Genomic DNA, 15,374 nt, shown 5'->3' with positions numbered 1-15,374 from the left:
TCACTCCAGGCCACCTTTGGCACTACGCTGAGATTTGAGGCTGCTAAAGAGCTGCAGCTTGGAACGTATTGGGGTTTTTTGCATCAAAAAAAGACTTGTCCTTCCGTGTGATAACAACGATGTTTTTGACTGTGAGGAAAATACGCAATAGTTTTTTTCTGATTAAGGGACAGTAATTTTAGACAGACCCACGTGCACTGGAAGGTTTGGTAGGTCAACAAGCCTGACATTGGTTTTATATCAATTTTGAGATTACAATGTTTATTTCCCCCTGTAAATCTACAAAATTGAAAGAATCTACCATGGCTGGTTTGGAGTTGTTACGTTTTCCCCCAGGAGGACAGACACAGGCACATAGAATTGCAGGTTGCTTTATTCAAGCGATCTCGAACGAGACTGGACTATCACTGAAATGTTGGGTCGGCCTTAAATACTCAGGCTGATAAGCTGATTCCCCTCTGGTGCGGCGTGGCCTCCAGGTGCGGAGGATAACCGCAGTGATCACTGTGCAGCTGGTCCGGGGACCCGAGGAATTGTGACAGGAGTACTGTATTTGTTTGGCTTTGGCAGAAGAACCTTGCAAGAATTTTCCTGTGTAGATTGCTTGATAGATATAACAAGGAACTGTCTTATGCTCCAGTTATTTCAATAAGGCCAAGGTTATACTAGAGCAAGTATGACTAGGAAGAGTTGTCATTCCAAATTCCCCTGTCACTGTGGCGTTTTTTTTTTTTTTTCTTTTTTCAAGACTCTGCAAGTCTTAAAGGGGGTAAATATGAAGTAACTGAACAGTCCCACTCTTTCTAAAGTGACAAGTACAATATTAAACGAGAGTTTACAATGTCATGCAGGTTGGGTCAGGGTCAATATTGTCATGAGGTCAGAATAGGGATAGGATACTATTTTACTCACACCCTCCATCCCCCATTAAGGAAATTAGAATAGGTTAATCGTTCTTTTTCTTGATGCCCTTGGACTGGGAGAATTAATAACTTTCCTTACTCAGAGGTATTTCCTTAAGAGAGCCCAAGATGTCCAGAGGCAGATTGCGAAGCTGTATAACCTGATGGGATCCACAGATCGGGAGATGTTTACATTGGCCACATGTTGTTGTTGGAATATTCCTCAGCATTTGGCAAGGGATAGTAACCCTGGAAACCGAGGATGTCAGAACATAGTAGCAGGTGCCATTGTATTGTATGGGTGGTGCTCCCCTGACTATGTAATAAACCACCTCAATGTGACTCTTTTGTCCACATATCTGTCATAAGAGACATGATATTGAGATACTGATGCTCAACTATGTCATGGACTTACCCACTCACACCCACTTGCAAAACATTTGCACCTTAACTTTTTGGGCTTTGCCATAACCTTGCTACCTAATCCTAACTTAATAATATTAATTTATTCTTCATTAATCCCTTGTGGGGAAATTTCTTCCATCTCTGCATTTAACCCATCATGAATGAACCATGAGCAGATTGCAGCTGTACATCAGCACCAGGGGAGCAGTTGGGGGTTCAGTGTCTTGCTCAACAACACTTTGGCAAACTAGTGGGAGCCGGGAATCAAAGCAGGAATGTTCGGTTCCAAGGACTATTTGCTCTACCTCCTGCGCCACACCTCGACTTATGGCTATTGCACCCTGGTATTCTGTTTCACGGTTTTATAAATGTACGGTGTGTACAATAACGGTCAGTACGACACTTTAAACTTGTTTGTAGTTTACTGGCAGAGCGTTCTCCAGACAAGGTTACAGGCAGGTTGATACAGCTTAATACACAGTTTTACGCAGCATGCGTAAAGCATCGCATGACATGTGGACTAATCACAGTGGAGAACACATATCCAAATAATGCAGATATTGTAGACATATTCTCACAGAATATTACATCCCCCTTCTTTTAAAAAAAAAATGAAACAATACATTTTTTGGTAGGGCTGACCACTGAATATAATAGAATATAATAAATTTGACCTGTATGCAAAATGACAGCATACATTACTAATTAGACCTGCATAAAACATTAAAAAATTGCCCAAATAGACTGAATACTTTAGGATAAACATTGATCTTTAACACTGACATGGAATGTTATTCAAAGGCACATGTGAGAGAGCTAAGATGACTCTTTGTTTAACCTCACGACCAGAACGAGTATGGTAGCTAATAGTTGGTGTTGATTACGAGTTACAGTCAGTCCCTTCAGGTGCATGCTGGACTTCAGTGTGGTCACCAGTGGGAACGGTAGGTGTTTCTTTAGAGCCCATCAGGTGGCGACAATTTCTCCTGTACTGAACTCTGTCTGGTGTTTGGATGTGGTATGATCTGGCACTATCTGCCGTACAAACAACAGGTGCTGGTTTCCAATGTCCTTTGCCCTGAAAGCGAATACTGTGTGAAGAGCTGAGAGTGCCTTTGAAGATCTATCATAGAACTTTTAATAAAGTTGACTTTGTTATGACTCCCAGCTGATTAGTTTGAAGATCTGGTTTTACAGGGAGAATGTTTTCACAACCTGCTTCTGCGTTACCAAATGGAGGTGTCCGTTTTTGTGGCTCCTGCCACGGGACCGGACTTTGTTGTCCCGGTGTGTTCAGACTATCATTCAGGGAAAAACGTCACAACGGCCAGGAACTAATCAAGCAAGATTAAGCGAGATATCCCGGGCCAGAATGAATGTCATCCCGCGAGGATCGTTCGGCTCCTCTAGACACCCGCTGAGACGCGTCCAGTCGAATGTGTAGACGAAGAAGTTCTGGCCCCGATCCAAAGGATCAGGCTCATTTTATACCTTTTGGCCAAAAGGGTCGGAGGGAGTCCTGACGATGGCTTCCCCGACCCCCCCGGTTTTACGCTCTCTAGGAGTGCGACCATCTGGGCAGCGGGGCCTCGTAAACTGCGCTTCGATCAGAGCTGTTGGTCGGAGGAAGTTTATCATAACTTCTAAGATTCTATAATTTGACGTAGGAGATTTTGCAAGTCCCTCTCTTGACGTGAGCGTCCCCACGTCACACAAGGACTACAAAAAATAAGTAAATACAACAAATGCGTGCAAACACAAGGTATTATAACGGAATATTCTGACAGAGGAATGTAAACAGTGATCGGAATTACAAAGGTAAACTCCCATGGATACTGCCGTTCATCACCACACAAGGGCGCCCAACCGCTCCAAGCTCTCCGGGCTCGCCGGCCGCACCCTCAAAAACTCACTGGCGAATCAACGCGAGCTTTTACGTCTTCCACCAATCAAGATTCGATTTGGACAGGCTCGACGAATAAGCGGCTCTCAGAGGCGGGGATACCGTCACAGTCACTTCCTCGTTCGAAAAGGCTGCATGAGTACGAATTATTATTCTTTATTACAAGTAGTAATAAAAAACGATTTTACCCCGTGTAATATCCGAAGCAGAGATTAATCACGTCGCCATGGGCTTGCTGACGATATTGAAGAAAATGAAGCAAAAGGAGCGGGAGATGCGGCTGCTGATGTTGTATCCTGCCCAGAACTGTTGAGGTTAGCCTTGCTGGAAACAATGCTTGGCAACTAGCAGCGCTAAAATTTCAAAGGTTCTTGTTGTTAATAATAATTAACACCGGAACAATAATCTCAACTGTTTGTGGAAAATGCTAGTTTAATCTATTTAATTCTTATTTGTCTTATTCGCTTAAAGCGTTTTGTGTGGCGTCATAGTAGCTATCGATTAGCAGCTAGCTACTATCCATGCCATGCATGGAATAAACAAAAGTACACATCAGTGAGAAAAAGGGATTTCAAGGATTCTTTTTTAAGCAGAACAATTTGACTTGTTCAATATGAGCCAAGAAACATCCGCGGAGTAGCTTCTCCGGGAGATTGTACCTGTAATCGAGAAATAACCGTTTCACACTCCTCACTCTGATCTAGTATTGTTGTCGTCCACTGGAATGTCTTACCAGCAATATTAAAGGCAGATAATGTGGACTACTGAAGATGGACTTCTGAAAATACCGCATCTAAACCTGTATGGCACTTTTAACAGAAGAGAAGTTTATGAAATGCAAAGCAGAAGTTGTGTGTTCATTCTTTAACATAGCTCATCAAGAGGTCTTGATAACGCAGGGAAAACCACCATACTGAAGAAGTTCAATGGAGAAGACGTCAGCACCATATCCCCAACATTGGGCTTCAACATCAAAACACTAGAACACAGAGGGTGAGGCAAACACACACAAAACCTGGCTGTGTATAGATATGAATCATTTTACTGTCTACATCATGACACTTAACTATGCCAATTCTAAACCCGTTAAATATGTTAAGGTTTCTTTCAATCCTTTTGGTGTCTTTGTAGGTATAAGTTGAATATTTGGGATGTTGGGGGTCAGAAGTCACTGCGCTCCTACTGGAGGAACTACTTTGAGAGCACTGATGGGCTGGTGTGGGTGGTAGACAGTGCAGACAGGCTGAGACTTGAAGACTGCAGGCAGGAGCTGCATGCACTGCTACAGGAGGAGGTACGCGCACACACAGGTCTCAAATTAGCATCACCTTTAATCGCCAAGTATGTTTGCATACGGAACTAATTTTAATTTGGTATTCAATGACGTCCTGTACTGACAGGTAAGGATAACGTAACATCAGCCATCTGATTATAACCTTTATCTTTATGATGTTTAGCTAATTTTTGATTTTGTCCTCTCAATTGAATTGAAAATGTATTGTCTTGTCTCATGTATACTTGTATACATGTTTAATTCTGTGAATATTTTCCCTGCAGAGATTGACTGGGGCTACGCTGCTCGTTTTTGCCAACAAACAGGACCTTCCAGGGGCCCTGTCAAAAGAAACAATACAAGAGGTGAGCATCCACCTTGAAAGGTCCCCGGGACCCAGCCTTGGCCCTAAAACCTCATTTCCTTTACTTTGTAGATTATGGCCTTGGATGACATCAAAACACACCACTGGTGTATCATTGGTTGCAGTGCCATCACAGGAGACAACTTGTTAGCTGGTGTGGACTGGCTTCTTAATGATATTGCTTCAAGGATCTTCACTGCGGAGTGATTTGCAATGCAGCTTTATCTTGGACAATGTCCTCATTCAAGAGATCACAAGATTCAAGGGCCGTCTGACATTGAGGTTCCACGTTGTGACATCAGAAGAGTAACCCTCAACTTAAGGCTTCTTGTTGTGGTATAGACCGAGACAATGGTCAAATACACAGCAGCCCCACTTAAGTTCCAGTTGACATGTTTGCAATTGATATGAGTTCTTTATAGGTTTAAAGTAACCTTTATAAGGAGTAATAAAGTTTAACCAATTCCAGTGTCTTCTGGGTAGTGGCTGCTTCCTGAATTAGTACTCATGGGACTGAAAGGGGATAAGTCAAAAACATAAAGAACAAACTGAAAGTCATTATGTTCAGCATTTGTTTATTGATGTGTTTTGCTGCACAGTGTAATGACAAATTACATTGCAGTCCAGGAAAATGAAGGGCCAGAGGTGTATCTCCACTTTTTTTGTCCATGTAACAGCCAAAGGGTCCTTAGTATTCTCAAGTCTGTAAAGGTGGGAGGGGGAGAAGAGATTAGCCATCTATCATCCAGGGTTGAGACCTGTTAATAGTCCTTTCGATATCACGTGACACTATGGCAAAGTTTTGTATGCAATCTAACAGATCAGAGGGGGTACCAATCAGTCATGAAATATCAGACTGGGGCGGTAATAATAGCTCATCACTTCTAGACACACCAGTGGGGCAACTTTTGTCTTCACAAAAAAAGTGTGCACTTACATGCTGCAAACGGCTTAGTCTATTCCCCAAACCGGTAGCCTGAAACGACCCTACCTGTAAAGACATCTGGTTAGTTAAAATGACTGAAACGGCTGGGCATATGTGAGTTGAATCTTTAGGAGTCAGAGGGGATACCAATCAGTCATGAAATATCAGACTGGGGCGGTAAAAATAGCTCATCACTTCTAGACACACCAGTGGGGCAACTTTTGTCTTTTCACAAAAATGAGTGCACTTACATGCTGCAAATAGCTCAGTCCATTCCCCAAACTAGTTGCCCAAAATGACCCGACCTGTAAAGACATCTGGTTAGTTGAAATGACTGAAATGGATGAGCATATGAAAGTTAAAGCTTGAGGGATCAGAGGGGATACCAATCAGTCATGAATTTTCAGACTGGGGCGGTAATAGAGAAATCATCACATCTATGACAAAAGTAGTTTATTCAAATATTTGTGATCTTTACCTTAGGTTTCGGGGCTTTCAATCTGGCCTTCAGACCGCCAGTATACCTGTTTTGAAAAAGATTTTATTGGTAAGCAACAGCCAATTTCCACATTAGTCCCCATTTGAGATCACTTCCAATCAGACTGTTGGAACCCCAACAAGTCATCCCCTTGCTGCTAAGGTCACACCAGTGGGTTCACCTTTTCAGGTCTGGCATTGACACAAAGCGTAAGACATGTGCGGGTGTCATCATGAAGGACTTTTATGTAATGTAATTTTTGTTCTGGTTGCTCAACTCACCTGGGAAGGTCATAGGAGACAAACGTGCTGCAGACCAGGGGTCGGCTATCCTGCAATGGATGCAAATGTCAAGGCCAAGCCGTAAGAGTGAGAGGCCAAAGGAATAGTTTTTGACCCACAATGTCAGATTTTTAACTTATCAACAGTAGTTCAGACGAACGAGATTCCATATGTATCTCATCATGTGAAGCAGGTCCATGTATTTAGTGACTAGACTTGGTATTTCATGCTTACCTACAGCTGGACTTGCACTTGTCTGAAACAACCACTTTGTCATCCGTCAAAGGGGGGACAAAACGAAGGAGTCTGATCTAGAAGATAAAAGTTGCGAAAAACAAATGATGATGACTGCTCATGTCCACGTCAAATGGGGATGAAGTTATAAAAGGCAGTTGCTCAGATGTTCCTGTCATTTCACATTGGTTCAAAGTGAGCTAAGTGTCATCATCATTGAACTGCTAGAAGGGTCTTTGCGTTGTAAATTTGGAAAAGGGTTGTGGACCTTCTAAAATCTTACTTGTTCAGATGGTCGTATGTCACCGGTTTCTCCCATCTAAAGACCACACGCTGACCTGTCAAGAAACAAAACCTAGTAGTCAGTCTGAGCACATCAAGGCAGGAAACATTCACATGTCTGCACAAGGCACAATCAGATTCAAATGGGACATCACAGTATTCAGGCATATGCTTGTCATTATGAGAATTCATCATATTTGGACCATGGAAGTAAAGCAACTATTTAGAGCCTTACACACCTCTGAACAATTCCAGTGCTCCAAAGAAGGAAATACAACATCCAGACTTGAGAGTGCATATCTGTAGAGGAAATGAAACATTTACAAATGCTGCACTAAGTAGAGTAGAGACATTCACTGCACATTTGCCACTTCTTAGTTCAATATTCAATGGAGCATATCAGTTGCTACTCAGAATCTGGTAATAAGATTCTTCAAAATGTAGATTCAGTAAGAGAGAGTTCAAGATTCATCATTGCAGCAACTTGCTCCTGAAACAAAGGATTACTTCCGGAGCAGACAAACAGATGACCCACATTTTCCATAACGTCTACCCACCTGGTTTCTAAGGTAGGTCCCATTCCACCTAGTTCAGTCACCTGAAGAACAGGAAGGATTTATACTTAAGTTGCATCGATACTGTTGCGGATGTGGGATTACGTTACTATGCTACTCAGTTTGAAAGTTAAAGATATCCTCAAGGACGATTCAGTGAGAGAGTTCAATGAGAACATCATTGTAGCATGGAAGTTTTTGAGAAAAGCTACTACATTAGTCCCGTTAAAATAAATGATTGGAATTGTCAAAGGTCCGAATGGGTGCACATACCTCTGCAGGGCATCGACTTTCCGGCTCCTGCATCTGAAATAAAAAAAAGGCAAAGGGCACGGGTTTAAACGGAACATGTTAGCTTAGCAACATAGCTGCGGCGGTTGGGAAACGCCACGTGACAACTATGCAACGCTGCCACATTGCGGTTTTGAACGGATCACCCCTGTCCGAGAATTGAATGACAATGTCAAGCAGCGTCTTCCATCAGATTCAAAAAGATGCAATCACAGTCATTCAGGACAGGTCTGTGAAAATATCATCATTGAAAGACGCTGCTCGAAGCCTTGCCCTAGAACCGGTGTCCCCCATCCTCCCTGAGGAGGGAAGTCTCATGTTAAAAAAGGGGGACATAAATGGGAAAATGTCACTCCGGGATTTAAAAACAGGCGGATCTATTGCTATGGAAATGAAGTATCACTTAATGGCTTGAGAAAGAAAGGTGGATGGATGTGGATTCTATTCGTAACGACAGCGGATGAATCTATGCCACCCCTGAGACATAAAACGCTATACGGCAAAGGAGGGTGAGCGTGGGGTCAAAGTGCTCTTTTGGTCAGTAACACCAAGTATATCATTCATACTAAAAATAAGTAGGGCAAATTTGCATTTTTGAATTGGTGCTTACCTTTATGGCACTTCGACGGTCGGGGGAGAAATAGGCAGACGCAAGGGTTCGGTCCGAAGTTTATAACCTGGATAGACTCCGCCCAGCGAACGCGCTCTCACCGGAAATGATGTTCTTCTCCGGGTTTATTTCCGAAGGAAGTAGCGGGTTCGAGTCTCACTACCGCCTCCCCTAGGCTCGAATCAGCGAGCACCAATTCAGAAAGGTTTTCTGAATTCTGTAGACCTCAGTGATTTCCCTTTAGCTTTAACACTCTTTCAGTGAACATATTTGTCAGTCAGATATCATCAGTGGTGGGAACAGCAGTTGCGTATCATATAAGACAGCAGTCCTGAGGAAAAGAGTGGAAGCAGAGTTGGAGGTTGTTGAGATGGAGATGTTGAGGTTCTCTTTGGGAGCGACCAGGAGGGATAGGATCAGGAATGAGTCAGTCCAAACAGCAGCCCAGGTTATATGTTTTGGAGATAAAATTAGAGAGGCCAGACTGAGGTGGTTTGGACATGTACAGTGAAGTGATAGTGAATATATTGGATGCTGAGACTGGAACTGCCAGGCGGGAAGCCTAGAGGAAGCCTGAAGAAAAGATGTATGACCGTTTTACCATTGTTTTATCAATATCTATACTCCAAGCAGAGGTGTGGAGAGACAATTTTGTGTTTTGTGTCATAAATAAAATCTACCTTACCTTTTTAATGCTCAGGTTTCATTTTTGATAATGACTACAACATAGGTGAATTCAAATACAGAAACAACTAATAGTCCAGGTAAAAAAAAAAAATCAAAATATGAAAATACAATGGTTAAAATAAATGACTCCTTTATTTACCATCAGAAAAGGGAATCATGTTATGGTTCGTCACATCAGTTATATGCAGTTTTCATTTTAATAAGCAATCACCACATGCTACAAGTCAATCAAAAAGTGTTCATCACGAACATATTTTAAGTTATTGTAAATAAATATTAGTATAATTGTTTCATTTCATCCTAGTTGCACAATCACAATTAACAACAAGTCATCAAAATGTATTACTGCATTATTAAAATAAATGATGTGCTCCGTGTTCTTGCGAACCGGATAGGAAGTAATACTCAAAACCCAACATGATACTTCCGGTTGCAGCCACTTGGAGCCAGTAAGTCTCCTGGTCAGTGCAATATGTGGTTTCTCTAAAACAGTAATCTGACTGATATTACATCCATAGTCTATATAATATGTGTCAAAAAGAAGAACACAATCAGTTCGATTTTATTATTGATTTTAGCCTTCAAAAAATCTATTTCCTAAACGATTCAGTTATTGCTTGTTTTTGGTTACACATCGACGCCTTTGAAACGTTTCATAGAGTTAAACCAAATACTGCTGATTATTTGTGTGGCAGCTCCTATTGGTGAGTGAACATGTGGCGCTTAGATTTTAAGATATTCTTACTGTGCTGTGAAATTTGGCCCCTGGGGGAGGAGGCGGGGTCTGGAACTGTTGAACTCAGTCACCAGAGAGTTGGTTCATGGACTTCAATGTTCAACCTACAGCCGAGTTCCCACAGTAAACCCTGTCAGCTGGTGTCAGCGTCACACATTGTGACATGCTAGTAAAAGTCATGTTTTGAAATAATCACTTTAAACAACATAAATAATCAATCTTTCTGAAGACTGATCTGTGACTTGAAACCCAGCATGTGACCGGGAAGAAATGAGGTGAGGTTTGCACAGATCACAGCATCATGATTTCAAAAAATTCAAACTATTACATATGGGATACATGTCCATTTTCCTTCTAATGAAACTCGGCCAACACTAAGCTGTGTTGAGTTTTCTTCTTGAATGTGGGTGAGGATGAGGGTGAGGTGACAGGGGTGAGGGTGACGCTGTAGATGTTGGTGATGAAGGTTTCCCAGCCACGACGAAGCGCTTTATCCAAAGCCTTGAAAAGTAAAGCATAGATACATTGGAATATAGCAGATGTATGAAAAATAAATGTCAGCAAGCCCCAAAGGTTTCAGCATAACTGAGCGAATACTAAATCACTCAGCTGCCATTGTAATAGAAACAAGATCAAATGTTAATTTCTATTAGATCTATATAGATTATTATGTGTATTACAATATGATACAATATGTATTAACTTGTGGCCACAGCAAATTGGACATTCAATTAACTAAAGCTAAAGGTCCCTGTGATACAAGGCAATACTTTAGCTCCACATTTAAATATTTTGCTTAAAAAAGATAAACAATTCAGTGATAGAAACCCTCTTTAATCATTTTCAACCATTTTTCTTCTGCACAATTTTGGCAAAGCAAATAAGAACTGTACTGTTGAAGCTGAGCTAATGAGTGTCCCTGTGTTGCTGCAAAGAAGCTTGATAACAACTTGGACCTCAAATAATAGAAGCATGTGATATAAGAAAAAAAAGAAAGAAATTGAAAACATTTTCTGAAAACATAGAAATGAGTAATTTTATTTCCGCTCGCAATGATTCTGAATTCATTTATAAAAGGATTTTGTGATGACAGAAATGCTTGATATTGTAGAAAGAATTTTCTGTTTTATTATATTTATCATAGCACAGGTTTGTCACAGGTGTTGTATTTGGAAAATGTTTTTTTTTTTTTTCCAGGGGTTTATTTTCCTGAATATCTCTTTGGCTCATCAAACAGTTCAAACAGCTTTGCCTTTCATTGCGTTCTGTAAAAAAACGTTCTGCGGAAAGTATTTGTTCGAACTGAGCTCTTATCGACTAGGTGGTCAGATTTCTAGAAGGGCGTTTGTAGATTCCGTGGCAGAGCTGATTGGCTGATGGCAGTGGAATGTTTGTGATGTGGGTTTTGCAGGCGTTCTCCCTCTTTTCGTTCAGAAGGACATGATGCCGTGGCATTGGAATGTCACCTCTGTGCTTGTGATAAGATAGGAATCTCTCCGAACATGTGATTCGGATTCACGGATGGTATCCAGGAGATTTTCACGATGTCCTAAGCACTTGAAAGTTTTATGTCATTACCAGTAGAATAGTCATGGTTTACTTGAGCATAACAAAGTTCATCTTAAGAAAGAAAAAACAAAAACAATTCTCAAAAGTAGTTATTTCATCTGTTGATTTTTAATACACCTGTTAATTTAAAATGGAATAAAAAAATCAGCAAGAGGATTGCAAGAATATTGACACAAAAGTATTGTAAAAATTTAAATATAAATTGCTATATTCACTGGAGCTATTTGCACTCAGTAGCATCGTCCTTTCATTGTTTTTATGTCATTAAAATTGACAAAAAGGCAAAATCCAGATGGATAGCGGTGATCACATACATTTATAATCTGACCTTCTTTGTGGTGTCTATTATCAAGTAGATCGGATAGTTGCCTGGGTGATTAATAGCATGCAATAGGAACTTTACCCCCATGTTCCATAAACTCTGTGGACATGGTTATATAACCTGTATGGGCTTAAAGTTTAACCCGAAGAGCTAAATGTGGAATTTACAAAAATGTGAGAGGCAGAAGATGGGTGTGTTCTTCCTTTATGGCTTCGACTGAGTGGCTTAGAGGCCGAGCATGATATAGTTGTCAACATATATTGTTACTTTATAGAGTATTGTGGGTAGGGATGCAAATAGTTGCAATAATAAAAAATAAAATATTGTAAAGAGCCTTATCTCACCTTCCGGTAGTTCTTCACTGTATTCTTCTTCACCATCTTCATCCCTTCCTCTTGCTCCCTTTTCATCCTCCTCTCCTCTCCGTCCTCCTCCTCTCTCCCTCTCTTCATATCTCGTATTAGGACCTGGTCGTCCGCTTCGTCTCGAAGTGGGAAGTGAACAAGCGCAGGTTCCTTCCCTCTTCCCTCCTTCTCCTTCTCATCCTCCATCGCCTTCAGTTTCTCCAGCTCTATTTCAATCATCACTTTGGTGTCCTGCAGGACAGGGTCTTGGACTGGCTTCTGATCTCTGGCTCCACACTCATCCACCTGCATCTCCTTCTGCTTCCCCGTGGACCTTCTCCTCCACCTGCTGCTCCGCCGGCTGGGCTTCCTACGCAGGAGGGTCTCCCCGTCGTCCTCCATGATGCCTTCATTTGAGTCAAACAGCTCAGCGTCATCCCCCTCGTTTGTCCCAGAAAGGTGCAGGCTGATCACCGCCTCCTGCTCTCCACCCTCCTCCATCCCGTTCCACCGCTTCCCCATTTCCTCCATGTTTCTGGGTGTCTCGGGCTCATCCAGGCGACCGTAGAAGCCATTGGATTTGTCCAGAAACTTTGGGGCTCTGATGGAGCTCCTCACTGAGCCTTTCCTGGAGTTCCTGCCGATTGTCATCTCCTCTCTTTTACTGCTTTCACCTCTCTTTGCCCTTTGCTGCACACTCAAACACTTTCACGTCTTGTGGTGTTTTTTTTTCTGTTGCCCGCCTAAAAAGAACAGATTAGTTGAATACCGTTATGTAATCCTGCCCTCAATTTCACAGTTTTTGATTCCTTGATCTGACACACACACACACAAATACACAGGAATGTTCTGATTTTAGTAGAATGTAAAGAAACCTAAGACAAAGAGATGAGAGAAATTAGATCCTGGATATCTGATACAAGAGAATTTAATGTAAGGGTGATAGGGGAATGGATTATTTTTGCTTTTGCTATCCGTACAGTTGCTGCTGTGTGTGGTTTACTCTCTGTCCATCACAAGAGCTCACAGAGCAAAATAAGCCTCCATCAGGTTTCTATCGAAAAGCCTTTAAGTCCAGATTTGGCGTCTGTTTGTCTTTTTTTGCATTGTTTGTAGGGTTTGTGCGTGTGTGTGTGTGTGTGCGGTTGTGCATGTTTGCGTGTGCTTGCACATATGCACACACAGGTAACAGCGAGGCTAGAGATTATCATTGTCATCAGATAATGTCTGAACATCAAATACAAACTGTAACTAAACTTAAGACAAAATGTTCCAGGGACAGAAGACAAATATAGAACAAGACTTTGACACTGATGTAACCAGTCGGTCACTGAACCTTAGACAAAAAAAAAAAAAAAAAATCAATTGCTTCATACTGACCATAATGGAAATGTCAATGTTAAACCCTGTTTATTATCCGCTGTAAAGCGGTCACCTGTCATGACATCACTAATTTGAATATCATCCAGAATGAAACTGAGTTATGGTCCCTCTCTGTTGTCGGCAGGTTGGTTATTCAATTAAAATAACCATTTTCACTCTCCAACATTATGTAAGAGATGCTCCTGGTCTCTACAGAGACAGTTTAGGTCACTCACTCCCTAAAAGATCCTGGTCTTTGTTGACATCCCTCTTGGTAATGTAAGGAAATCAACAGTATGACTTGGTATTGTTTACTCTTCCAAATCCAAAGACATTTTGGATGTTAGTTCTTATGGTTTCAGCATGTTTGCATTGTTTATTGTAACCGCAGACAAGACCAGAATCCTGAACTAGCAATGTCTCCATTTAATTCATTTAAAATACATTTACATTTGATACACTCAAGATGATAGATAGAAACAGCCCGCAGCTAATTAACTTAGCTTGGAAAACTGATAGAAAATGTGGGCAGGGAGAACTGTAAGATGAATATAAGTGTGCTTATAAAGATCCATGAAGCTCACAGTTTGAGAAATTATTTGTATGTTATCAATCTTTGTCTCTGTTAAAAGTTGCGCATTATTTCCGGTCAAAGAGCTGCGATCTTTAGGCAACAAGCACAGACTTGTAAATGAGTCTGTCAAAATAGTTTCTCCATTTCATTCATAAAATGGCTAAATTTGGAGTTACTATGTCTAACTGTGGCCACCAGGTTCTCAGAGAACCATTGCAAAGTGTATTAGAGAACATAAATGAAAAACAATTAAAAAGAAATTGATCATGGAAAAGGAAATCGAGGTAAAAACATTTATATATTCCTTCCTAAGTCATGTCGTAGCCATGAGCAGTTCCTTAAAATTAGATTAAAATTAAATTAAAAGACGTAGGTTACCTGAGCTCCTGCTATTGATTCCACTCCTTCGGTGTGTGCGAGCATGAGTGAATGACTGGCTGCAGGGAACTCAGGATACTCCCCTCACACACAACGTAACACACATAGTCTCTGCCCAAACCTGCATATTTGTCGTCACGACACATGCATGCGCGCCAACGCACGCCTACCTGAGTTTTCACATGCACATATCAACACAAAGCTGTCATTTATTCCCTGTACAGCGGACTTTAAATACACATACAGACACAAAGGAATCATTTGAACCCATGGGCTCTTCTGCTGTCAGACATAAGCAGGTTTTTTTTCATATCTGTTGCTCATTAACCTCCACTGTTAGAGATAAACCTGCAAGGCCGATTTGTCACTTTCAATTCAATTTTCACCTCATCTCCTGGGCATCGCCTCCAAAACACATCGTCAAATAAATCTATCAAACACTTCTCAAATCTATGCCCATACTTGTATTCATATGTAGATAAGTATATGCTTTGAAAGTTCCATATGAATGACAACAAACCACATTGCTTCTCTCGTAGATCAAGAAAGACTGTAGATGAGAAGTGTCTGGCTCTGCTGTTTGTTTGTTCCTTTGACATTCATGTTGGATGAACTGCAGCAAAAACAAGTGTGAATTGGTTTCAAAGTAGATAAGAGGCCTATTTTTAAATACTATATATTTAGAGAAAATAGAAGAATTTTACAGTATAATATATACAGTATAATATATGGGAACCATATAACAAAGTTTAATAAATTTTTTAATGTTTGTAAAATTCACAAAAGTTAAGGTTAGTAATTTGGATTTTTAAACGTACTTTAGCAAACCACCATTTTTTTTTTCTGTTAGCCTCATACACTGCGTGCACAATTATTAGGCAAGTTGTATTTTTGAGGATT

The 15,374-nt window shown here is 41.0% G+C and overlaps 2 protein-coding genes, 1 long non-coding RNA gene and 7 other non-coding genes across 10 annotated transcripts; 1 reads left to right on the top strand and 9 right to left on the bottom strand.

Annotated features, from left to right (window-relative positions):
• The first annotated feature begins 3,299 nt into the window (after window positions 1–3,299).
• arl2 (ADP-ribosylation factor-like 2) lies at window positions 3,300–5,389 on the top strand. The gene is made up of 5 exons (XM_086166113.1): window positions 3,300–3,501; window positions 4,093–4,203; window positions 4,342–4,504; window positions 4,768–4,848; window positions 4,920–5,389. The coding sequence occupies exons 1-5, from the start codon at window positions 3,437–3,439 to the stop codon at window positions 5,052–5,054; spliced, it is 555 nt and encodes a 184-aa protein (XP_086022239.1). The 5' UTR covers window positions 3,300–3,436; the 3' UTR covers window positions 5,055–5,389.
• A 16-nt stretch (window positions 5,390–5,405) lies between these two features.
• On the bottom strand, window positions 5,406–8,583 carry LOC147223660 (uncharacterized). Its single transcript, XR_015107604.1, has 11 exons — window positions 8,503–8,583; window positions 7,875–7,907; window positions 7,605–7,645; window positions 7,287–7,347; window positions 7,049–7,103; window positions 6,766–6,842; window positions 6,532–6,581; window positions 6,251–6,296; window positions 6,024–6,077; window positions 5,785–5,838; window positions 5,406–5,550 (listed from the first exon to the last, which is right to left on the bottom strand). It is a non-coding gene; the product is annotated as an uncharacterized LOC147223660 (long non-coding RNA).
• LOC147223667 (small nucleolar RNA SNORD31) lies at window positions 5,663–5,736 on the bottom strand. Its single transcript, XR_015107647.1, has one exon. It is a non-coding gene; the product is annotated as a small nucleolar RNA SNORD31 (small nucleolar RNA).
• On the bottom strand, window positions 5,901–5,973 carry LOC147223666 (small nucleolar RNA SNORD31). The gene has a single exon (XR_015107648.1). It is a non-coding gene; the product is annotated as a small nucleolar RNA SNORD31 (small nucleolar RNA).
• Window positions 6,140–6,213, bottom strand: LOC147223665 (small nucleolar RNA SNORD31). Its single transcript, XR_015107649.1, has one exon. It is a non-coding gene; the product is annotated as a small nucleolar RNA SNORD31 (small nucleolar RNA).
• On the bottom strand, window positions 6,365–6,489 carry LOC147223664 (small nucleolar RNA SNORD22). Its single transcript, XR_015107650.1, has one exon. It is a non-coding gene; the product is annotated as a small nucleolar RNA SNORD22 (small nucleolar RNA).
• LOC147223663 (small nucleolar RNA SNORD30) lies at window positions 6,650–6,719 on the bottom strand. Its single transcript, XR_015107651.1, has one exon. It is a non-coding gene; the product is annotated as a small nucleolar RNA SNORD30 (small nucleolar RNA).
• Window positions 6,923–6,987, bottom strand: LOC147223662 (small nucleolar RNA SNORD29). Its single transcript, XR_015107652.1, has one exon. It is a non-coding gene; the product is annotated as a small nucleolar RNA SNORD29 (small nucleolar RNA).
• On the bottom strand, window positions 7,715–7,788 carry LOC147223661 (small nucleolar RNA SNORD36). Its single transcript, XR_015107644.1, has one exon. It is a non-coding gene; the product is annotated as a small nucleolar RNA SNORD36 (small nucleolar RNA).
• A 720-nt stretch (window positions 8,584–9,303) lies between the features above and the next one.
• Window positions 9,304–14,588, bottom strand: LOC147223659 (uncharacterized). Its single transcript, XM_086165625.1, has 3 exons — window positions 14,475–14,588; window positions 12,161–12,903; window positions 9,304–10,426 (listed from the first exon to the last, which is right to left on the bottom strand). The coding sequence occupies exons 2-3, from the start codon at window positions 12,809–12,811 to the stop codon at window positions 10,280–10,282; spliced, it is 798 nt and encodes a 265-aa protein (XP_086021751.1). The 5' UTR covers window positions 12,812–12,903; window positions 14,475–14,588; the 3' UTR covers window positions 9,304–10,279.
• Window positions 14,589–15,374: the final 786 nt, after the last annotated feature.

The sequence above is a fragment of the Fistularia commersonii genome, chromosome 19, assembly GCF_037954325.1.
Source record: "Fistularia commersonii isolate RoL2024-O1a breed Wild chromosome 19, RoL_Fcom_v1.0, whole genome shotgun sequence".
NCBI classification, from domain to species: Eukaryota; Metazoa; Chordata; class Actinopteri; order Syngnathiformes; family Fistulariidae; genus Fistularia; species Fistularia commersonii.
Note: the sequence above shows the minus strand (reverse complement) of the source record. Positions and strands in the feature narration are given on the sequence as shown.

What these genes read in the sequence shown, in the direction of transcription:
- arl2 (XM_086166113.1), top strand. Translation starts at nt 3,437, where the DNA reads ATGGGCTTGCTGACGATATTGAAGAAAATGAAGCAAAAGGAGCGGGAG. An exon ending in GAGATGCGGCTGCTGATGTT is followed by an intron (nt 3,502 to 4,092) that starts GTATCCTGCCCA and finishes TAGCTCATCAAG; the next exon opens with AGGTCTTGATAACGCAGGGA. An exon ending in CAAAAGAAACAATACAAGAG is followed by an intron (nt 4,849 to 4,919) that starts GTGAGCATCCAC and finishes TTTACTTTGTAG; the next exon opens with ATTATGGCCTTGGATGACAT.
- LOC147223659 (XM_086165625.1), bottom strand. Translation starts at nt 12,811, where the DNA reads ATGACAATCGGCAGGAACTCCAGGAAAGGCTCAGTGAGGAGCTCCATC. An exon ending in CAGTGAAGAACTACCGGAAG is followed by an intron (nt 10,427 to 12,160) that starts GTGAGATAAGGC and finishes TTACTTTTCAAG; the next exon opens with GCTTTGGATAAAGCGCTTCG.